Below are 24489 nucleotides of genomic sequence, written 5' to 3' on the forward strand. Positions count from 1 at the left end.
TTCGCTGTCCTGCAGAGTTAGATGAAAAGATTGATACCACTCCTATATGTCTGTTAAATATGACAATGATGATAATAGCTTAGCATAAATACTGGAAACAAGGGGAAACAGCTAGAATGGCTCTGTCCAAAGGTAACAAAATCTGTCTACCAGCACTTCATCATGCTCATCCATACAAAAACCGAAGTGTAAAAACCACAATTCCTCGTTTACGGGTGTTGTGTGCCAGACTATCTCTTAGACTGTAGTAGTGACTTTCTGGAGTCTCCGCTAGTTACCTAGCAACTGCTCCCAGCCAAGAAATAGTCCGGCACATAACCCTCCATAAGACACAACTTGTCAGATGAAACAAACGAGACATAGCGTGTTAATAAGTGATCGTTAGAAGTCCTAGTAGGCAGCTTTCGAAATGGGCAGAGCCAGACTAGCTGTTTCGCCCTGTTTCCAGTCTTTATGTTAAGCTTCGCCGACTGGCTGCTGGCACTAGCTTCATATTGAACAGAGAGATGTGGGAGTGAAAGTTACAAAGCGTATTTCGTAAAATATTCCTTTAAATATAAAAGAAAAAACACCCTGACTGTCCCTGTCTTGGCTCAAAGACACCAGACATATTTTATATCCCTCAGTGACAGCTGCTGGCTTTGCTGACATGTGTTTATATTTCTCTCTCTGCAGATAGTTGCCAATGACAGAATGGTCACAGAAGAATGGAAGGCACGATAAAGACTCCATGTTTAGGCAACAGGGATAATAAATGTTCACTCGGAGGTGCAGAGTGTGCTGAAAGCTGTGTGTTTTTCTCTGTTTGTCCTGTTGAGGGAGAGTGGGCTATTTAAAGCTTTAGGAGAGGTGGAATAGGTGTAACATTGACTTGGCAGTGTAGGCTGCAAAGAATTTTGCAAAGTGGGACATAAGAGTGCGTCCCTCTATTCTTCCAGCTTCTCCACATCTTCTTTTCTCTCCCTCTCCCCGTCTTTGACGGGTGCCCAGAAACACAAGGCAAGGTGCAAACCCAGAAATGTCGAGCCAATGTCAAGTGGACGCAGATATTTTTCCCCTATGCCCTATTTCTTAGTCCTTTTATTTAAATTTCCAGCTATTAGCTATTATGTAATAAAATCTCTCCTTTTCCCCTGAGGATCTGCTGCCCACACAACACTATGAAGGATGAGAAGGCATGCCATTGTAACTCACGACATCAACACAAACACTGCATTGCCTTCTTAGAAGTTTGTCATTAAAAACAGTTCACACAAGTCTGCCATCAGAGCACCGTGGGTTAAAAAAAAAAGCCATAGATGACAAAGTTCAGCTCAGAAACATATTTCGGCTTTTTCAGCACCAGTTGTTAACGATTCCTGAGGCTGAGCACATATAACAGAGCCGAATGCATCCGACCTTATTGAGTAGGCTGTGCGTGTATGATTGATTATTTGCTTCTCTCTGCATTGCTCCTGCCTGCAGCGAAATGGAAGTAAGCTTGGATTATGACACTGTTGCTGCCCCGCTGTAAAGAAAGTCTTTTCCACCATCAGTCCCACAGCAAGCTTTCATGACTTGTTTTGAAAAAAAAATAATTATCACATAGAGTCACTAAGTGTAGCTGGACATTACAGTTTTAGTCTTGTTTACTCTTCGACCAGCTCAAGTCAACGATTTCCTGTTTTGTGCTGTTTTGCTGTGACCACAAAAGCATAAGCAGAAGTATGAAAACTCTGTTATAGATATAGAAGCTGACAGACAACACTTCAAAACTGGGTATTTTAACTGATTTGTTCTTGAGTCATGACAACTACTCAGTTTTAGTGTTGTATAAAGATGAAATCAAGTACATGTTTCACAATGCACCAAACCACAGCAAGTTAAGAGAAGTTATACCAGCTAAAGTGTTCAGTGAGATGGAACAGGTGCAGTGATGGGATCAGAATCAGAAATACTTTATTGATCCCAGAGGGGAAACTCTTTCATTACAGCTGCTCACTATCACGTCAGTGCACACAGGAATAGAAGTACTAAGCAATCAAAATATAATACACTATAATACAGGTCAGATTAATTAAGTACAAAGTGGATATAAGTATAAAAGCTAAGATAAGTGTAAGTACCAAAGCGGATTTAGAGGTTGATAAGTATAGTACGGTATAATACAATGTAATAACAATAATAATAATAATAAAATAATATAAGTAATAGTGCAATAATGAGTACTGTCAAGTTAAGTGTAGCTTATTAAGATGATTATAAGACGGTGGATATTGCACAGTAGTAATAGAAGTATGAATAAATATCAATAAATAGGGAATTTTAAACTGAAAACAGAGTATATTGCACAGCAGTATTAAAAACAGAATATTGCACAATATTTCAAATATTGCAGTGATGTTAATGATCAATGTCCAGTTTAATGACTTAGGGTCATACAGACACTTAGAGGGAGGAGTTAAAGAGTTTGATGGCCACAGGCAGGAATGACTTCCTGTGGCGCTTTGTGGTGCTTTTTGGGGGGATGAGTCTTCCACTGAAGGTACTCCTTTGTTTGACCAGCACGTCATGGAGTGGGTGGGAGACACTGTCCAAGATGGCATGTAGTTTGGCCAGCATCCTCCTCTCTGACACCACCGCCAGAGAGTCCAGCTCCACCTCCACAAAGTCACTGGCCTTACGGATCAGTTTGTTGAGTCTGTTAGCGTCCGCTACCCTCAGCCTGCTGCCCCGGCATGCAACAGCATACAGGATAGCACTGGCCACCACAGACTCATAAAACATCCTCAGCATTGTCCGGCAGATGTTGAAGGACCTCAGCCTCCTCAGAAAATAGAGGCGGCTCTGGCCTTTCCTGTAATGAGCTTGAGTATTCTTAGCCCAGTCCAGATGATAAATACGTTGAAAAATTGTCACTTGTAAAGAATTTGTGTATCATGTCATAACCAACTGCAACAAAGGAAAGAAACTGAGAAATTTAAGAGTGAAGCAACAGAGGAGGGAGAAAACAGAACTGGGGCTAGAGAGGAAGAGCAGAGTGATGAATGATCTGTCCTCTATATAGGACGAGGTGTCTACAACTTTTCAGGAGCCCCAGAAAGCAAACTTTCAGCCTGATATTATTCTGGGTCAGGAAGCCTCAGGGGGAGATGAAAAGCAAAGCAGGCCTGGCCTTTCTTTGGCCGCACAGCACACTGGTCTGTGTGTCACTTAGTCCCCTGTGTTTTCACAAGCAGCTCAAAGTGTGATCTGAAACACTCACCAGCTTGGTGTTTCATCAGAACAGGCTACACATGGACTACATGTCAGTGCAGACAAGATATGCTCATACAGGGGGTGGTACAAGTAGAGTGCAAACCGTTAGGCAGCATAGTGGCTAATGTTTCGGTTGTATTTAGTGAGCTCCATCAGCAAGGACACATTGACAGGAACTGTCTGAGACTGTTGTACTTTAATATTTAGCCCACTTGCCATCTAGAGGACAGGAAGAGGATAAAGAGAACGCACAGACACATACTGCTTCCATTGTTATAGCCTCCTTTACTTGATTTTATAGTGTTAGTAAATTTAATCTTAATAAATCATTAAGTACAGTACAAAGTCCAAGACACTGATTATGTAGCTCAGTGAAATCAGTGATCGTGGTTCAGTCCAGGGCAAAAAGAAATCTGTGCACAACTGGGTGTGGAGTCTTTATACAAATAAGAATTTACATTTTATTGTTTTAGGTCTATAAAAACAATAAAGACATAATTGGCAAACAAAATTCCCAATGAAAAAAAACATGTTAAGTAAATTAACTAAGTACAGTAGCTGAAGCTTTTGGCCTCTATGATGAAGGTACACATATTTCTTTTTCAGCTTCATTCCTTTTCATATCAGTGCAAAAAAAGCATAGAAACTATTTATTCACTGGCAGGACCATCTCCAACAATACAGTACATGGCAAAGCTACAGACACTCCTATACATTACCTAAAGTATTAGTCACAGAGATGCAGTTAATCCAGTGGAAGAACACATGTTGAAATGAAGGCATAACTCATTTTTTAACTGAATATCAGGTCATTCCAGATTTGGGCATTTTTGAGTGAGGTTGAAATTTGTTGTTGTTTTTTTTCAGCCTCCATGGAAATGACAGTAAAATGACTGTGGTTGAAGTGTATGTTTGTTCAGTTATTAAAGTGATTTGTTTACATTGTTTTGAAATATTTTATATGCTGAAAAAATAGTTGAAATCATAGAATATCTTTCTTTTCCAAAACAAATCTACAATCTTCCCCATGATTTGGAGGAATGTCTCTAATCAGCTGCTGGGGGAAATACAGGTCACGTCAGTGTAATGTTCCACACTGGCAGGTATCTGGGCCAACGCCTCTTGTGGCTCTCAGCATCCCACCTGCTGTAACAGCAGGCAGGGGACACCGGAGGTTGACAAAGTAGGTAATCATGTCCCCTCTCAAAGAACACGATGTCTTCTTTTATTCGGTCCAGCCAGGCAAGTTACAACTTGCAGACATAATCAAATATCAGTTGTTTTTTTTTCCCTTCTTGGTCTGTTTGTAACAGAAGAAAAGCAGCAGACTTCTATTTTCAGAAACCCATCCAGAGCAGCTGGTCCTATAAAACTGTGGCCTCCTCCATGGCATTTACCCACCTGTATGAGAAGAGGATTTTAAATTAGAAAAAAAAACAGCATGTACTGCAGTTGTGCTAAAAGAGTAATTTCAGTCTGCCTCACTTAAAAACTACCAATGCTGTCAGCATGACATATAGCTACATTATTAACTGAGCTAATTTTAGAGCTTGCTCCGGATTTTGAAAAATTATTTTGTCCTAGAGGAGTACGTTTTTTTAACTTTTCTGTTTCTGTAAACTCAGTCCACACATTGCTGCTGTTCAGAGAAAATGTTAAAACTCCAAATTTGGAGTTGCTCATGTTTCCACTTAAGACCATGGATTACATGGCTGTCTGTGGGTCAAGGAAAACGTTCCTGGGCACATAAAACCCTTTGGAACCCACTGAGTAATGTGAAAGTTATAAACTTGACTGTTTTTCTTAGTTTTTTCCCCGACATAGATCAGTAGCAACCCATTCACATTGGCAAAGATTGTGGCATCAGCTTATGGTGAGCCTCTTTTAGCCTCCAACAGCAAGACAGACATCCATATTCCAGTAATAGTCATAATGTCAGCACAGTGTTTCAAAACACAGTCAGACTAATATCTTTAAATTGTCAATCTCAAAACAATTATCTATCAAATGCTTCTCACCTCTGGGCTGTGTAATTGTCCGAAGCTTTAAAGGTGTAATACAAAGTGTTTTTGTGGTAAAGCTGGAAGATGTTCGCCTCCTCTTCTCCCTCCTGCTTGTCAGGTAGCTTCACTGTGAAACCCAGCAGAGGTAAACTCTCTGATGCTACTTTCTCCTGCAGACAGAAAATCCATCAGTGGAACAGAAAAGGATTGTAAGATACAGTGATGTAACTGTGGGCATTTCAGCACTTTTACTTATTTTCAGACAACTGATGGCTATAGACCTCTCTGTGTAAGGTAAGTGTGAATATGTGCTGCTCAGGTTAAAGGGGAGTGCATGTTTCCCCTCACCTCTTGGGCTCGGTAGGTGTAAAGCACCTTGTCTTTTAGGAGGAACCACAGTCTCTTCCAGCTCCTCTTGCTCTTCTTGCTGCGCTGTAGACTGCCACTAATGGAACCTTCCTCTGACAATGTCACCTGCACAACACAGGAGCAGGAAGGGACTGATAACTAGCAATGTTCCTTAATAAACATGGCATAGCTGTCATCCACATCAACAACTATTTACTAATCTGCTCGGTGCAGTAAACGTGGCCCTCTCCGCAGAGAGGGAAAGGCACGTGTTGCAGGTGTACCTGGGTAAAGGATGCAGTGCCTTTCCGATGTCTCCAGATGTTGGGAGGATGAATGTTTTGGAACACGGCAGAGAGAGGACGACTGGAGCGGTTTGGACGAGGGCTACTCTTACCTGACAGTGCAGACACATCTCCCCCTACAGAAACATACAAATGCTTTTTAACCACAGCAGATGACGGGGACGAGACTATAACACCCACACTAACAAAGTAACATGCCAGGTTCATTCTGAAACCTTGGTGTCTGAACTATACCGCAGCAGAGTCTACATCCTTTTTTGCCGAATCATAGTGAAGATATGTAATAGTCACTATAAGAGCTATACAGTTACAACAAATGTGAAATATGTTAGTAAGTAAGGAAAATAAAAGAAATGTTTTCTTTTAGAAATAAAAAACTCAGCTTCAGCTTTGCAGTTTTCTGTATATTACATGCTTATTACACAAACACAACTAAGTACACAAAGTGTATTTTGTTTTGGCATGTTTCATACATTTTACATTGTCTTAATCCCATATCCAGTGTCTTGAACCTCTATCCGACAACTATATTATGGTTCAACTGGCATTGATGTATTTGTGTTACGTGCACTAAGTAATAGTAGCCCATGACTTTCTTCTTTTATTTCTACTTTTCTAAATGTATTTATTTCTAAATTTCTAAACTTACTTTCTTTAATGAATGTATTTCCTGTAAAATAAACTGCCTGCCTGCTCTGTTTGATTTCAGTCACACACTCCTCCTGTATTTAACTTAGCCTGATGCTGTGTTTCCAACTGATAACGATTAGTTATGTAGTTAATTAGGTAGGGGTAAACATATTGCTCCAACTGGTTACAAGAAGATTAGCAACACTAACATTTGTGGGCTGATAGGCAGAAATGTATAAAAATGGATTCAAGCAGAGTTTTCTCACCTCTCTTCTTTAGCTCGTTGTAACAGTGATCGCACACTTTGGCCATGCGGTCTTTCATGTATTTCAGTGGATATCTGTTCCTGGAGCAGCTCCGACAAACAATCTGTGTCAAACAATATAAATTCACCACAGACACATTAAAACACTCAGAAAACAGTAATGGCATTCAGCACATTAAACACTCTGATCAAAGGCAGAATGTGTTGCATCCCTTCTAACAGATATTAAAGTATAATAGAGCACTGAGTTTTATTTGTGTGACTCACTCTTCCGCAGCCATGGCAGTGGTGTCTGCGAAGAGTGAGGCTGAAATCTGAGGTGCAGTTCATGCACATCATCACTTGTGAGACTGGAACAAGTGTGGGAGCTTTCTCTCCTAGAGATGGCCGCAGATGGTCTCTGGCCTGGAACAAACACACAGAAACAGAAACAAACACTTTATCAAACTGCGGAGATTGATGACAATCAGACTTATAACATCAGTCTCATTCCGGTTGGGTGAGTATAAGCATGACACGAAGTAATGATTTAATAGATGAATACAAAGAAGCAGAGTTTGCTCACCTCTCCTGAGCAGCTGTTGAATGCTGCAGATCCCCTGGCATGTTCAGTCACAGTACGGCTCAGAGAGTAAAACCAGTCCTCTCTTTCAATGAAAGAACTGCCAAAAATACACACAAATCACTACACTATTACTAAATATAATTCAATAATTGAAGCCATACAAAAGTCATTAAGACTAAATATGCAAAACATCAGCTACAGTAGTAAACATTTGACATATTTTAGGTTTTAAGAGGTTTTAACCTTTTTATCACTGCCATTATTGGATATTATCCATTATTCAAACAGGACACAGTACAGTGTGACCCACCTTGCAGACAAAGTGATGGAGATATCTGTTCCTTCGATCCTCAGTGCATTTTGGACATTTTCTATGATGGGTTTACTGACCTGGGAAATTGGCAAAATCACAAATCAAAGACCAGAAAGACAGAGAGAGAAGTAAAGGGCAAAGATTTCCAGTCTGATAGTTGAGAAATAGCATATTTTCCATTCTCACATTCCCTGTTAACTGCAAATGGGTAAATCATTTAATTCAAAATCCATTCATGTATATTATTTAATACTTTCATGGCTGTAGTTTTTATATATGTTGGAAAAAGTGCTTCCAGCTTAAATAACATATTGACTCCTGGGTGATTTCAAAGGGATAATGGTTAGAAATCAAAGACATTATGATATTAGGTGACCGAATGAATGACTCTGACCTTCAACCCAGTGAGTGGCAGAGTATTCTTCAGTCTGTATTTCCCGTCCTGCTGAGGGTAGGTGTACAGCAGCACATCATTCATCTAACAACAGACAGAGATGACACTAATAATTCACAGTAAATCTATACAACAGACAAGTAAATGCAGCTCAGAGGATGTGTTAAAAGGATAACATAAAAAAAGTGAAATACTCCATCATTCATGTATATGCAGCAACTCTCCAGTAGGTAGCACTCTAAGCTAATACAAAACTTGACTTCTATGAGTTCACACAGCTAATTCACTGATGGGTAAAACCAGCTCTCTCACACACACACACTCAACCTCCCCCTAAAGGAAACCAAATCCCCCACCACCATCTCCACCATTGTCCACTCCACACAGAACAGATCTCTACTGTTTAACCTCAAATGATAAACACAAAACTTAAATTTAAAGTTCGCCTCCAAATAAAAATGTGCTTATTGTAACTTCACCTGGATGTTCTTTTCGCATTCATCTACTGAAGGGGAAAAGTTTCTCTGTGCTCACCTTAAATCTGAGTTTAAGACAAGACATACAAGCATTCATTTGTGACATCACAACTAGTTTGGGAGCTAATCGTGGTCCAGTGTAAGACTTACACAAGTGTGATGTGGAAGCCTGAAACCTCCATCGTAAATACACTGAGAATGGACTTTTCAGAGATGTGGGAGACATTTTGTGTCCAGTTAAACTTTTGAAATGAAAAATATTTGCATAGTCATCAGTTCTATTCATTTTTCAATGAGGTAGAAAGAGTAGATGTAATTTGAGTGAGGTAACTGATCTTTTTTTTGTACAAAAAACATTACAAAATTATCATTCCAAGCAAAGTATTTGTGGATGTATTAAAATGGATTGTATGTCTGGCGGGGATATAAATGTAAAAATTTTATGATCATACATGAATGAGATACTTCAGTAAATAGATATCAAAGTTGATATCAAATTGGATCATTAACCTCTGTGAATCATTTTACTCACTGTCCCTGTATGTTTTAGTAGCCTACTTTTTTACGAGACTGGCTTGTTTTATCATGCTGTCTAATATCTGATAACACGTGATCATCGTCTGGGTGGATAAACTGGCAGGATAAAAGTTACGCAGCCATGATTATCAACATTCCTCCAGAAGAGACATTTACGAGCTTTTTTAGTGTTGAGCCCAGACCACAAATTTCAAAAATGCCACAGGAGGGAAAAGCAGTGGTCTTTGATGATGCTCTATGGGTAATTTGCGAAGGTGTTTAATTTCCTAATCTCTCTTGATTATAACATTTTAGGGCTATCTCCATATTGTGATTTTTATAAACTGAAAATCTAGCACAGTGCATCCTCTGCCTCTTTGACTCATTCTCTTTCATGAAATAAATTATGTTGTGTTAGCCTGGCTGTGACAGGTGACATTGTTACTATAGTTTATACTTACAACTTTATCGATCAGATCCTTCTCCCCTGCCTCTACATCCTTCTCCCTGTTTACTTTAGCATTATCTTATCTAACTGAAAACACTGTCTATATTAAAGGTGCTGAAGACACAGCAGACTAATATTTGGCTGACAATTAAAGTAATAAAAGTTCACAGGTGCACACGGATCCTTCAGCTTATAAGGAGCTGGTGTTGACCTTCCCTGTGCTGTCAGTAAAGAACTGGCTCAGGAAGTCAGCATTCAGAAACATCCTGCCAGGAAACCCTGCTCTTAATAGCTCCGTCTGGACATAGAACCAGGCCAGACAGAAAATGCCTGACTCTACATTTTACAAAGAGATGTCTTAAGAACTCATTGTAGTTACATGATGAAGCAAATGTAATAATTATAAAATATTAACATAGCATGACCACTGTCACATGTGTCTATTAACTTATATTCTACAAACAGGAAGCAGCGTTTACCAAAAAAAGATGCCGGGGCTGTCGACTCTTCCTGCTGACCTTCATCAGGGTGCCCTCCTTCACAAAGACCTGATTAAAAAAAAGTATATACACATAAACTGAGCACATCACAAGTCATTTGATCGTGACACACAGAGGACAATAATTCATGTTGTTTTTAAAACCAGGCCGGCTGGGGATTCCCAGCTGAATGATTGTGTAAAGGGCAACACATGGGTGGTGCAGGGCAGACAGGGTGGGTTGGCAAGCAGAACAGACAGAAACAATGCTGTTATCAGATAGAGTCATACCCTGCCAGGCTGCAGCAGGTCCCGCAGGCCACGAACACTGTACTCTATGTTGACCAGACGCAACAAGTTCTCCTGAGACACAAAGACAGACAAGAACAGAAAGACAGGGAGAGAAAATGAGACGCCAAAATAAGAGAAACGATGAAAGGGCATTACCAGTCATTTTCCTGTAAACCCCAAACAATTTTCTTCTGCTTGGCTATTTTCATGACTCCCTTTGTTTTTAGATGTAGTTATCACCTGGATCAGGTGGGCATGTCATATATTGTTCTCTTTAGAATGAGCCAGACTATTCAAAATGCCATCATTTGACATGTGAATCTAACTACAACTACTGAGTTTACAGCCATGCTAGCAGCTCTTTGAGGCTGTACTTACAGCAGTGCTTTGAGCTAAATGCTACGTCAGCATGCTAACATGACAATGCTAACACGCTGATTATTAGCTGGTATAATCACCCTCTCAGTTGAGTGTGTTAGCATGCTAACATTTGTTAATTAGCACTAAGGACAAAGTAGAGCTGTGGCTGTTGGGAATAATGTTATTATTTTCACAGGTTTTTTGTCATAAATCAAAGTATTGGACAAATATAAAATTTTACCAGATGATGGCTCTAGAATAAAAGTTACCACCAAAGTCATTAAGATTCATCCTCCAGGCACCACAGATATCTGAACCAAATTTCATGACAATCCATCCAAAAGTTGTTCAGTCTGAACCAAAGTGGTGGACAGACCAGCAACTCTTTAAACCACCTCTGATGTTATTATGTGAATGGATAAAGAATGTCAGTGTGCTGTAGATGCATAAACCATGTGTGGGTGGTTCCCGACCCGAAACCCCACAAGCGGTCGCAAGATAAATCTGAAGGGTCGCCAAATGATTAACACGAGAAGAAAGAAAAAGTAGACAGTGTTTTGTTTGAAGGAGCCACAAGCCAGAAAGGTTGGGAACCACTGCTCTATGTCTTCGTAGTGTGAAAGAAGGTAAGGTTAAATTGGGAAAAAAGGCCCATTTTTGTTTTCCTGAAAGCAGATTCAGCCTAAAGTATGATTTATATTTATATTCTAACATTTTATTAATATCATTTTGATAATTTGTTGGGGTAAAAATGCTCATATTTCTTCCTCTGTATACATTTAGTCAAATCTGTACTATGAAAAGTGACGCTACATTTACTCAGGAGGCAGTTAACTTTCCTTCTTGATTAATCTGTTTAGGACCTGAACTTTAAGTGGATGACTGGGCAGGGAAGTTATAAGGGGTCCAGTTTTCATTCATTTACAGAATTTAACTCTTTTCTAAACCAGAGACACAGAAACAACCTATATTGTTAGAATTACTACAGACATGTGTTTTAATGTCTGTGTGTTCAGTTCTGACCAATGTTTACACATGTCTACACATGACACTTACCCCATGCTTTAAGCTGTCGTTTGCTTGATCTGCAATGTCAGATACTACCCCTACAGCGGCTGTATAAGACAAACACGGAGAGAGGAATCAGGAAAGACACTACATGTTAAGAAGTGAACATGTTCACAATGAATATTCATAGTTGATGAGATGTTTCTTTGTTCTTTGTCTCCGTGTAGAAAGTCACCAAACATAAAACTCAAAATGAGTCAGGAGCCCGGACTTGCCTACAAGCCCGGACTGGGGTGGCTCCCTTATCGGAGATAAGAGAAAGTATTGCTGCAACTGGCCTTCTCATGAATTACACATTACAGTCTTCACACAGAAGAGAGTTGAAATGACTGCCTGGTGGGTTAGCACCACAAACAAACAAAAATCTAAATTGGCTCTCTCATGGCCGTGTCTCCATGCCAAATGAGAGCAAATAAATTCCCTGTAAACACAGAGCCACAAACACAGGCCCAAAGGCTCTCCTGTGAGTAACAGAGAGCGCGGAGCGAACCGCCTCTGTTCACACTGGGTCTGCTGTTTATTTACGGTACCTTGGGTGTCGCCATATTCCTTGGAATCAGGGGAGAGGTTGTTCAGGTAATCTGTAAGAGGAGTGAGAGAAAAATGAATGCAACCAATCTGTGTGAAATATGTTTCTTTATTCAGAAAAGATACTCTGCCCTACTGCTTCAATCAGTAATGTTAAAAACCACAAACCAAGCCAGAAATCTTGGTGTAGTCATGGACTCAGACCTGAATATCAACAGCCACATTAAAACAATTACAAAGTCAGCCTACTACCACTTTAAGAATATATCTAGGATTAAAGGACTTATGTCTCAGCAGGATTTGGAAAAACTTGTCCATGCTTTTATCTTCAGTAGACTTGACTACTGTAACGGTGTCTTTACAGGTCTCTAAAAAAATCAATCAGCAGCTATTTAACTCTTTTTAAGTGTTTTTAAATGTTTTTTTTTTTTTACCCTATGTTGTTTTTATGTTTTATGTAAAGCACTTTGAATTGCCTTGTTGTTGAAATGTGCTGTACAAATAAACTTGCCTTGCTTTGCCTAAATCATGCCCTTTACACGAGACTCACCAGTGAGGAGCATGCGGTACTTAGCCACATGTACAATGATCTGCAGGAGCTGATGTTTCAGAGACACTTTTTCCCCAGCTGGACTCTGCTGCTGAGACAAATACAACAAATACAAAGTCAACATTTTCATCGTATCATTGCTGTTCATTAGGGCCAGATTTACTTGAACTTTGGCCAAACAACATGTCAGATTAATGAAAACAGTTCAGGGATCTCACTGAATGTGTAAAAAATGAAAGAAATGACAGTTGTCCCAAGAAGCAAATAATACAACAACACAGCAGAAGTCATATTTTAAGTGTCAGTGCCTTGCAGTGTGCATGTGCAAAGACAGGAATGCTGCACGCCTCTATGTATCAACACCCTCTTTCTCAATAATCACTTTATTAATAATAATAATCTCTCTCTCTCTCACACACACACACACACACAGACACATTTGTGTGATGTGATAGTAATATCTAACCTAGAGCTTTAGTTTTTTGGTCCTTGAACAGGTTTAATTCAAAAGTGTGGAAAAGTTTAAACTCATAATCAGTGAAACTCATTATGATAAAAGGCAAACAGAGAAAGGAGCTTACTGCACTGAAATGAATACACACAGTGCTTAGGAGAATCGAAGGACTTTTAAGCATGGGTGCTCTTAAATCAGACTGAGAAAACTGCCCAGCTCTGCAAAGACTTTCTGCCAAGTCTTCTCCTCCGTGGTCTATAAACTGGAGGGAAAATATTGAAAAATCCTTTGTCCATGGCTGGATAATATTTAATTGTAAATTAAATAGTGGATAGTGAACAGATGTTGCAATTTCCCTGTTGAATTGTCAAACATACTATTATATTCTATTTTTTATATGGTTCATGTTTTTATCATAAATGTATTAACTTAATAGCTTCTCTGGCTGACTGGTTTGAAAAACGCTGTCTTGTATCTGTTCATTTAATTGAAGCTAATTATAACTCCTCACTAAAGTGCAGTGTTTGGATATGTTACGCAGCTCAAAAAAGCTGTTTGGAAATGCAACCTACATACATTTTAATATTGCCCTGTTTTTAAAGAGTTCGGTGTTCAATCACTGTTCTGAGTGGCTCATCCCAAACGTATTTGTTCTTAACATCTAAACATACAGTGTATATTTTTCCTTTGGGCATCATGACAGTTTCTTTTAACAGCCAAGAACACTGTGTAGTTGCTGCTTTAAATTAAATTACTACTTTTATTCACTTAGCTGTCTGCCTTTTGCTTGAACCTTTTGCTTTTTATTTCTCCCACACAGATACACGCACACAGGCCAATACCAAACACCTAGCCGTCGCCATCTCTGCTACCTCTGCTCGTCCTTGTCGCTGCACACAAGACACACACACACACACACACACACACACACACACACACTGAACTCTACTGAAAAGAGATATTGTGGAGAGATAAGTGGGGTTCTTGATAACTATCACATATGTGAGGTTGTGAAGGTTTAATCAAAACCTCTGCAATATTTCACTACCTCGACTAAAGTGTTTCCTATTCAAGTATTTCAGCTATTCCAAACTTTATTTTTCCGGTTGTTTACACATTGAAGCAGTGAGCAAACCCTTTACTTCAGATGTGCACAAATTCCACACAACGAATGAGGAAGCGGTATCACATGTCATGTGGACAAAACTTTATGTACCCAACTGTTTTGTTATTGTATTTGTATACCAGAATAGGTTAATTTCATGACAAAAATCACTAAAATAGTACTGTACATGTACAAGTCTGAGCTTGGCCTTGTGGTACGTAAAGATATTCACCATAGTTGTGTGCTTTCACATGAACACATCAGAGGGCATTTAATTATTAGAAAGATCCATTCAGATATTGTGTATGTGTGTGTATAAATTTAAATTTAAATTTTGAGAAGGTTTTAAATGTTAATTTTTATGGATTGCATTATGTGTTGCATTACACGTTTTGTGTTTAGAGTTAGAGAAGCGCTGTAGGTCTGACCTCAAACTGGTGAACAATGGCTGCAAAGGCAGGTGAAGTTCGGCAGCTATCCTCCAACAGACTCATGCTTCGGTCGTAGTGGCCGATATAAGTGGTGAAAACCAAGAACTCTGCTTTTCTGGACAGAAAGATGTCTGCAATCCTCTGGCTCTCCTCCCTGAATGGAGAAACAGAGGTGAGAGGATAGAGGAGAAGCAGCGTACACCAGTCCTCAGGTTACATGTCACGCTCTCTGAGCTGCATTAATGCGCACAGTCTGCACAACAAGAGGGACGAGTGTGGAAGGTTATTATTTTTCAGTTATAGCATGCAGTATTAACAGCATCGTGCCGTGTACGCGTCTCACCAGTGTCGGATCCGATTCTCCAGCTCGTTGAGGATTCTGCGGTGCAGGGTGTAAACATCAGGCAGCTCATTGAGAATCTCTCGAAGCCTCTCTTCATCCAACACAGGATCCCCCTCGTCCCCGACTGCTGCCCCCACTGCTTCCCGAAAGTCCTGGCACAGTGTTTATTCATAGTTTATGTTCAAAATCTTCCTAAACTTACAATTTCACTGACGTCTGCATTTCTCCCCTGTTTTTTCTTCCCTTCTTCTGCAAAAATATGAAAAAACAATATCTGACAGCAAGGAGCACATGAGCAATTATATAAGGAAACCTCAATAAGATAAGAACACTGGAGCAGTGGTGATCTAGCTCACTAGTTTAATCCCCACAACAGAGGAATAAATCTAGTAAGGGAAATGAAAGAGAAGCACTTGTTACTCCTTCGTTATCACTGCTGTCGTGCCCTTGAGCAAGGCACAAAAGCCCCAGCTGCTCCGGTGGAGCTGCTCGGAGGCCAACAGATCAGAATGTGTTTGTCGTGTGCAGCTTTGAGGTGTGAATGTGAATGAGCAAATATTCCAGGAAATGAGCATTAAAGTAAATATAGTGTGCATCTGCTAAATACATACATAACATATCATTTTTGACAGGACAAGACTGCTCAAGACAGGCAAGCAGACAAAGATGTTTACATTTGAGGGGATTTAAGAGATAAAATGAAAACCTGAGCTAAGGAACATTAATTCTTTAATATGTAACTCTGCAACTTCCTCTCTACAGAGCTCTGACAGCCTACTGTAGCCTAATGTAGAAACCACTGTAAGTCCCCCTCATAGAGAATATCTAGATACTTACGTGAGAGTTATATTGCAATAGTAAATTGAAAGAGAATAGAGATACATCACTTACTTCCTGGAGGAGCTTGAGGGCTTTCACATGTCTGTGGACAGAGAAATAAATACACAATAAACAAGTGAAGGGAACCAATAAGCAGAGATGTTTGATAAGGGAAATTAGTTTACATGTAACTCACAATCTCTCTGCATCCACCAGCTCTTTCGCGATGTAAAAGGCTCTGGATCGGCCGTCAGGCTGTAAACAATCATATTATTTACTTGTAATAAGCCCAGGGTTAGGAAGAGCAAAAGCATTTTGGCACCAGTTCAACAAATATAGCTGGCTCCCCTCTCCACATCGTCTCCAAGCGGCAATCAAATTCTAAATAATGAGGACAGCGTTGTAGTAGCCCATTAACCTCCATTAACCCGCATTAAAATGCTGGCTTGTGAGGGCAATTTTGCAATTGTCCAAGGTGAAAAACAGTTCACTTTGCTTTATTTGTTTCTGCTCTGTTCTTCAAATACGTCGTCATTTCTAGCTACCATTTGGGAAAAGGTGACACTGCTCTTACAAAATTAGGTCAAAAAACAAATTAAATCACTTTTTAAAGGATAGTGCGTAACAGTCCTTTGGGGAAAAAGTAGTACATAGTGAAAAAAGCAGGGGAAAAAACTCTAACCCTACATTATCAATTACTTAACTGATGATAAAGTTATATTTTAAGTCCATACAGGATATGTAAACTTTCACAACAGGAATCTAAAATTTTTTAACCCTAACCCATCCTTTACACAAAAGCAGCACATATTTGTCAGAACTAACCTGTCTGTCATAACTGCTGCCTCCCTCTTCCTCCTCTGATGTGCGTCCTTGGTCTTCCTCACTCGCCACCTCTCCCCTGATATCACCCACTGAAACAGTCTGTGGAGCGACAGCCACCAAACACACGTTGTAGGCTTCTGTATAGGCACTGGTGAGAAAGAAGGGGTACTATGAAATATAGCATACATACAGTATGTGTACACAGGCACATACACACATAGACAAACAATGTGGCACTGTGGCATCTTGTATGCTCTGACTTTTTGGTCGGTTTTAAAAGAATTGACACTAAAAATGACTGATACAGTAAGGTAAACTGGTAATTAGAATTGCTGAGGGTCAAGCAGCAAACAACACAACAAGTTGAATAATTCAACACTGACTCCTGACAAACAAAGTCAAACTGGTGTCTTTAACTTCAAATACCTGCATCCCAACATCTGGTCTAGGCCAGTGGTTCCTAACCTTTTTAGCTTTTGACCCCCTAAAATGAAGGAATGGCTAATTGTGCCCCCTAATCACAAGTTATGGCCTTAGCATGGACATGATTGGTGAGCGGTTCAACCACAGATTAGCATGTTATATCTGGTTTGGCTGGGAACAGTAACTTCCTGGAGTCTCCGACTCTGTGTTCTGTCCTCAAAGCTTCATTCATGTGAGAATAAATCAGATGAATTTCATTTAACCACCAAGCCATCTTTATGGTCCTTTATGGTTGTCTGCATTGAAATATCACTATAATAAACATATTCAGCGTTAGAAGCAAATGTGAATAGATAAAACATTGCAGGTCTAGAGAAACCAATAAACTGATCCTGAAAGGCCTGCGGTGACAACTGTACCCAACCAGGGACGCATGTCGGTATTTTATGCTACGAGATTCTGTTCTGCGGGGAGCCCAAATTAATATGCTAATGGCTGCAGCTCAGTGGGGAGTGTAAGCTATATGCAAATAAAAACATGTCCTTAAGTTACAGTAGTGATGCAGTCGTCCTCTACGTGACCAACTGCCTTGCCAATGTTCCTGCCATGTTTCACTCCAAGCACCAGTGGATTTAACCCCACTGAGATGCAAATTAGCTACATATGAACAACATATGTGAGCAGTTCAGATCTCTGCATCACACACATTAGAGCTAGAGCATGGCCCATTACTGCTCACTGGATCAAACTTTGGATGAGATACCAGAGGGTGTTTGAAACACAAGCTACATGCACAGTTTCTATATTCGGCTTTTAAATCACTTCCACAGAAACTGCCTCTGTCACTTCTCACAGTCCTGCTATGTTGTATGGCGGCTCAAGGCGTAATCTATGGAGATAAATTACAGAAGGAGATAAAAAATATTAATTTTCTTTTTGCCTCAGGTTCATTGGTGAGCCTATTTGTTCCAGTGATAGCAGTGATGGGGCAAGGACTCCAACGATCTCCAAACTATGATCTAATAATATTGCCACTTCAGGCTACTGCAAAACTAACAGCCTCCACCACTGACTCTGCTGTCCACCTGGATATTGTTTTGCTGTGATTACAGACGCTGTGTTCACTCAAAGTGAGGAAAAAGATAATCACACTGCTGTCTCTGTTTAGTACTAGCATAGAACGCTCAGGTTCTTACACAGAGGCATGTAACTTTTGCAAATGTATATTTTGTGATGGAAAAGTAATGATAAAGCAATGAATAAAGAAGATTTTAAATAAACCTAGTGCTAAATGAGGCGTCCAATGATTTACCAAACTTTGAAGTCTTACCTGCCCTCATTTGCATTAAAAGTAGCATGAGGAGACAAGTATTTTTCTTTTTTACATTCAGATTTTATTGACTCAAGGCCATGGTTGCATGATATGGAGTACAATATGCAATACGATAATGACAAAACATGGCACCCGGCAGGAATGAAGTGCAACATAACTTAAATGAAAGTAGAACATTCTTCAAGAAGGCACCTGTTTACAGATAACTTTTGACTTAAAATTGTTTTTAGCAGACATGACCAGACCTGACAGTTAATGACACAAATTATTATTTTCATTATCGATTAATCTTCCCATTATTTTCCTGATTAATCAGTTAATCATTTGGTCTATAAAATGTCTGAAGATAGCGAAAAATGCCCATCACAATTTCTTTAAGCCCAAACTGATAAACTCAAATTGCTAGTTTCCATATAAAACACAGAAAAGCAAAAGAATATTGAATATTTATTCTGTCGATCATTAAGTTTTTATACCAAACCAAATTTTTGTCCTCCATTTCACTAAAATGTGTATTTTAGAGCCTGTACAGTTTTTCTTGCACACATAACCACAATGGTAAACATGATGAGAGGGCAGCACCGCAGTGAATGACTGCTGACTACAGAACATACTGAGATTTTATCAGCCTGTTGTTCTTGACTGGCTAGCGAAGAGCAATGACTCCAAAAGGCTCTGACTATTAATCATCCTGAGCGGCCTGTATGATATGGGCGCAGCCAACAGGAATGCAGGGGGGATGGGTTAATGTCAGCACAGTATGGCTGATCATACCAACAAATAACACCACAGCAGGGAGACGAGAGGCTCTACCTACAGCATCAACACAAGAGCCTATTTTTGCTCCTAAAAAGATGATTTATGAAGGAAACCAGCCTGTTTTCACTTCAGATCTAAAGAGACCTCCAGCGTTTCCTTCTCTACCACCCAACATGCCCCAACAACACACAGAAACATCACAGCTGAGGCTTAGTTTATCTCACTGCATAGTAAGAGGAAAGCTACTGCACCATCCTCCCTACCACTGATTACCACTTCCGTGTCTGCTGTGATCACAGCATCAGGGGACTCAACATAATAAATAGTTATAAATCCTCTACCACCGGGGCATTGTTAAACCCTTACAGTGGCCGAGCAGTAGTAAAAAAGACTTGTGCTCAGTGTAAAACATGTCAAAGATTACTAACATTACGTCCAGCAGCATCTATCTGCACAAACACACACTTGCACGCAGACATAAGCTTTAGCCACGCCAGCAGCATTGCTCTATGGATGGCAATGTCAGTCGGTCGGCCCTTCCCTTTGGTCCATACAGAAATATCTCATCTAACGTCTAACAACTGTTAGATGGATTGCCATGAAATTTTTTACGGACGTTCATGGTCCTCAGAGGATGATTCCTATTTAATTTGGTGATCCTCTGAACTTTTCTCTAGCGCCATCATCAGGACAAAATTTCAATTTCTGCACAACTTTGGTTTATGACCAAATACCTGCAAAACTAATGACATTCCCATCAGCCTCAGCTGCATTTTGTGTTTAGAGCTAATTAGCAAATGTTAGCATGCTAACACGCTAAACTAAGATGGTGAACATGGTAAACATTATACCTGCTAAACATCAGCATGTTAGCATTGTTATTTTGAGCATGTTAGCATTTAGCTTCACAGAGCTGCTAGCTGGCTGCAGACTCTTAGTCTTGATTACATACCTTTCTGTTTCCTGTTCAGGTGACTGAGTTTTACTCTTGAACCCAGGGAGGCTGCTCATGTCCACATAACCGTCAGTCTCATTGGCAGAGGACTGCACCCGACTGGGACGGTCAAAGAAGTCTGTGAACGGCGCCTGTCGGACGGGCCTCTGCTGTGGGACCTGAAGGTTCTCGTAATCCGAGCTGATGGCAGGAACATTCTCGTAGTCTGAGGTATCTGCGTTGGGGAAGGAGATGGAGCGAGGCTTGGTCAGGGGAAGAGGTGTGAAAGGCACACGGGAACGGTCCTCAAAGGACTCCACCCGGACGACGCTGCGATTGAGAAAGGCCACAGAGGTCCCTTTTCTTTTGCTGTCCTTGTAGAACAAGAAGGTGGAGGCCGGCTCAGGTGAAACATGAGGTTTACTAGCAGAGCGTGAGTTGAGCTGTGGAGAGCTACTTATGCTGTGTCTGTCTAGATCCAGCAGTCTACTGGTTGTGTGGTGGCTGGACTCTGCTGACGACTTAAAGGAAGACGGGTTGACATCCACCACAGGCTCGCTGTCTTTTTTCCGTCTAAATTTAAGCATCAGGAAACGCTTAATGGAGGATTTCTTTTTCCTGTTTTTCTCAGACGAGTCTTCTTCAATGAAAAGGGAGGGGGAACTCTTTGTGATGGGCCTCTTGGTGATGTAGGCCAGATCAAATGGGGGAGGGATGTCCACAACAGACGTCGGAGTGGACAGGCCACTGGATGGCAGAGGTGAGCACCGGGAGAAGCTTCCAGATGAACAAATGGCACCTCCCTGTCTCGGGGATCCTTCCCTGTAGCTGTAGACACCCAGAGGTGTGTCCTGTCCCTCCATGGAGAGGGACCGGGGGTACAGGGACAAATAGTGGGGGTTGGTGTAGCTCTTGTGCAACACTGAGCTTAACATGGGGCTGCTGCTCAGTGCAGTTTGTCCGAATCCACTCGTGTAGGGCCTCTGAACGAACTGCACTCCCATCTCAGTCACATTATTATTAACGCGGTGTGACAGTGAGTGGGAGCGCATCTCTGTTGTCCTCTTATCAAAAGGAAAAATATTTTCACCCTCTGAGCTTTGACCTGGCTCCTCATAGACATGCTCATCACTGATGTCCTGCTCTGTGTCAGTGGTGTCGTCCAGAAACGGCACTATGTGACCCTCCAGGTCTTCCTCGTCTCTGAAGACATCTGAGTCACTCGGGGAAAGCAGCTGGCTTTCTGAGAGAGAAGATGTCAGCGAGGTGTCTGTGTCCGTTGGCATTGAGATGGATACCAGCCTGAACCTCGGCTGACAGTCCAAATGATTCAGCAAGGTCTGCGCTGTTTGAGCTTTGGATTCTTCAGTTATGACAGCCATCCTTTTCTGATACGTTCTTATCTTGTTTTCATCACTGTTGCGGCTGCCGTACTCATGACTGTTACCAATCTCCACATAATCCTCAGTAGACACACACTCTATTTGTCCATTTTCAGCTGTTTCCGCATATTTCCCGGCTGATAGTCCACTGCTGTTTAAAGACGAAAGTTTCTGTGGTGTGAGTGGACTCTCTGGTAGTCCACGACCTTTGTTATTCCTCGGCATCATCTCTCTGTTAATAATGTCCTCTGAAGAGACGTAATAAGGCTCTTGAGTTGGATCATCCCCTACGGCAACATGTCCTGTAGTTGTATCACAGAACTGTTTCTGGTCTTTGGGAATAAAGTCATAATAATGAACGTTCTGTAGGTTTCCGCCCTTTTCCTTCATTCTATGGCCACATCTAAACTTTGGCATGCTACGCATGACGCCACAATTTGGAGCAGATTCCTCTTCTTTCTCCTCTCCGTCTGTTAGAAAAACTTGATGTGTATCAGTGTCCGTCATGTTTTCATTGATGAGGAGACCAGGTTCGTCTGTGAGAGACTCAGTTAAATCATCTGCTGTGCAGTCAGCTGCTTCATCCTGCCTCTCCTTCATGTGTCGATTTTCAGCAGAATAGCATCCTGCCTCCTCATCAATGCTATTAACAGAAATGTCTCCCACTGAGAGGCCATCTGTGTCAGCCAGCGCCTCGCCTGCATCACAACCTTCAGCATCCATGTCCTCCACCATGTCTGTGTCAACCATCTCCACCACCTCCTCAGAGTCAGCCGTGAGTCCAGCATCACTGACCCAAAGTGTTTCCAGGGAGTCTACCTCCTCTGTTAGAGCACTGTCAGTTAACCTCCAGTCCTCGTCAGTCTTCTGAATCATGTCTTCTTCCTCTTCCTTTTCCTCCTCTGTCGCCTCTCCGTCCTCTGCCGCATTCTGTACATCTTTTTGTGGTGATCTGAGGATGTAAGCATTAACTTGTTTCTCTGCTGGCAAGCTGTCTGCAACCACTTTGTTTAGACCGTTCTCCGTCTCGTGCTCTTCGTCAACTTCGCCATCTGAAGTTAGCAAGCTGCCATTAATGCATCCTCCCTGGTTGCCATTAAGCTCTGGTGTGACTTTAGGTTTCGGGGCTATAGAGGGTTTGGGACCCCTGACTGCAGACATGAGAGGGGAGGGGAGCTTCAGGCTGGCGTGACAAACTAATCTTGGCTTTGGAGCAACAGAAGGCTTGGTGCAGTCTGAAAGAACAACAGGAAAAGGAAACTGTAAGATTATGTGCTTTAAAATAGCTTACAGGTCATTTGTATTGTGTCCCTGTGACCTAAAACTACTCAAAGATTCTAAATAGTGTCATGTGGTCGCAGTTTGATCATTTTCTTACCAAAATGTGTATCATATTTGCTAAAGAACTAATCTGGCAATCTATTAAATGTACGTCAGCATTCCTCATACATTCCAGAAAGAGATACCCAAACTAAAAATTTGGTGCTTAAAGGACAAAACGGGACTTAAAATGAGTAATGTTCGCTTTTACATCGTTTGAGAAAGAATAGAAAAAAAAAATCTGAGGGATTTCCCTGACTCACTTCCTGTGATTCAAGCAAGAGAAACCCCTCTCAGGCTGCCATTACTGCTTTGAGAATAAGACTTTATATGCAGCAAAGGAGAGTGACAATAAAGCAACACATGTAATTCATGTATATTTAGGCTAATACATTTAGCTCATGTAAAACACAAGATCACTTTCAGAGAAGGACCTGAATAATCTAATAATGAAAATTAGGCTCACTATACTATACTATACTTTTCTTGGTAATAACAATGCACTCAAGATTTTGGCACAAGGTGAGAGTATCTACCCCCCAAAAACTAGAAAAGACATACTTTATGCTGTTTAAAAAATGGGCATTATACCTGTGAATGACTGTAAGGCTGGCTGAGGATTCAAAAATGTTTGCTTGAGTTTTTACATCCAAATTGGAGCTAAATAACGTATCTCTATTCTATCAAAAATAGGTATAAAGTGAACAATCTACCAACATTACACTGCCCTCTGCTCTGAAACCAAGAAACACTGCCTTACAAACACTTTGGTTTGCTTCACATCCTGTTGCTACCGCTGGATTCATGATGTATTCACAGGAATGCACAAAAAAGTCAAATATAAAAAGATATAGACAACTAAAACTCTATTTCCTCTCTCCCCGCCCAGCTCTATGCTCAATACTCACTTGCTCAAAATATACTAAATATCCAACACACTGTGAAATAACCACTCAAAACCACTCTCTTCCTTTACGATAAATCATCTCACCTGTGTTCATTTTGGCGAAGCGACCATCTCCAACATCTCGTCCACGAGATCAGCTTCGATACACACAATTTTAAATAACATGTAAAAAACGGAGCCAAACTCAGTTGAACTGTCCAAACAGAGAGTGAGTGGGTCGGACTGAACACAGCTCTGTCTATCTGCCACTGAGTGAGAAACGCTGCTCAGCTGATCGTCGGTGCGTCCTACAGCGCGCAGGACGCGACTGGAAACCAAATGGAGAGAAAGGTCGATCCGCTCTCTCCAGGATCCCTCTTACAGCAGCAGCAGCTCCAGTCAAGTGTTAACATCAGCCTACACGCTGATTAGTATTTTAATACTAGTCAATACAGCCAAAGGGAAAGTGTTAAGGCTGCAAAGGATTTTCATTTTCAGATATTATCCCAAATTTATATTTAAAAAAAACCTGTCAAAAAGAACTTTTCTTGAACACACACCAAACTACAGTTCTGACTCTTGCTGTATTACTGATAGATACATCGTTTACTAATGCTTTATGGATCGGTCATTAGCCTTTAATAAGAACAACTTTTGGGTTGCCAGGTTGTGGGAAAGTGTTGTGAAGAGTATTTTGACC

At 40.8% G+C, this 24489-nt stretch overlaps 1 protein-coding gene across 3 annotated transcripts; it reads right to left on the bottom strand.

The window, feature by feature from the left end:
• Positions 1 to 3502: 3502 nt before the first annotated feature.
• On the bottom strand, positions 3503 to 24148 carry LOC122866874 (FYVE, RhoGEF and PH domain-containing protein 5-like). 3 transcript variants are annotated; one of them, XM_044177097.1, is made up of 21 exons: positions 23895 to 24148; positions 20220 to 22818; positions 16753 to 16900; positions 16124 to 16182; positions 16000 to 16030; positions 15109 to 15260; positions 14763 to 14919; positions 12776 to 12866; positions 12228 to 12278; positions 11686 to 11744; positions 10270 to 10341; positions 9980 to 10048; positions 8061 to 8144; positions 7664 to 7743; positions 7354 to 7450; positions 7056 to 7193; positions 6790 to 6892; positions 5873 to 6009; positions 5616 to 5714; positions 5256 to 5410; positions 3503 to 4638 (listed from the first exon to the last, which is right to left on the bottom strand). In XM_044177097.1, exons 1-21 carry the CDS (start codon positions 23902 to 23904, stop codon positions 4602 to 4604), a joined length of 4428 nt encoding a protein of 1475 aa, XP_044033032.1. In that variant the 5' UTR covers positions 23905 to 24148; the 3' UTR covers positions 3503 to 4601. The 3 variants fall into 3 exon arrangements, with proteins under 3 accessions (XP_044033032.1, XP_044033023.1, XP_044033013.1); XM_044177088.1 differs by having other exon boundaries at positions 5589 to 5714; positions 12776 to 12863; positions 23895 to 24147; XM_044177078.1 differs by having other exon boundaries at positions 5589 to 5714; positions 23895 to 24147.
• Between the last annotated feature and the right edge of the window lie 341 nt (positions 24149 to 24489).

Source organism: Siniperca chuatsi, linkage group LG2 (assembly GCF_020085105.1).
Source record: "Siniperca chuatsi isolate FFG_IHB_CAS linkage group LG2, ASM2008510v1, whole genome shotgun sequence".
In the NCBI taxonomy this organism is placed as follows: domain Eukaryota; kingdom Metazoa; phylum Chordata; class Actinopteri; order Centrarchiformes; family Sinipercidae; genus Siniperca; species Siniperca chuatsi.

Coding starts and splice junctions, on each gene's coding strand:
- LOC122866874 (XM_044177078.1), bottom strand. Junction 11,745..12,227: donor GGAATATGGCGACACCCAAG/GTACCGTAAATA, acceptor TGTCTTATACAG/CCGCTGTAGGGGTAGTATCT. Junction 5,715..5,872: donor GCACTGCATCCTTTACCCAG/GTACACCTGCAA, acceptor TGTGTTGTGCAG/GTGACATTGTCAGAGGAAGG.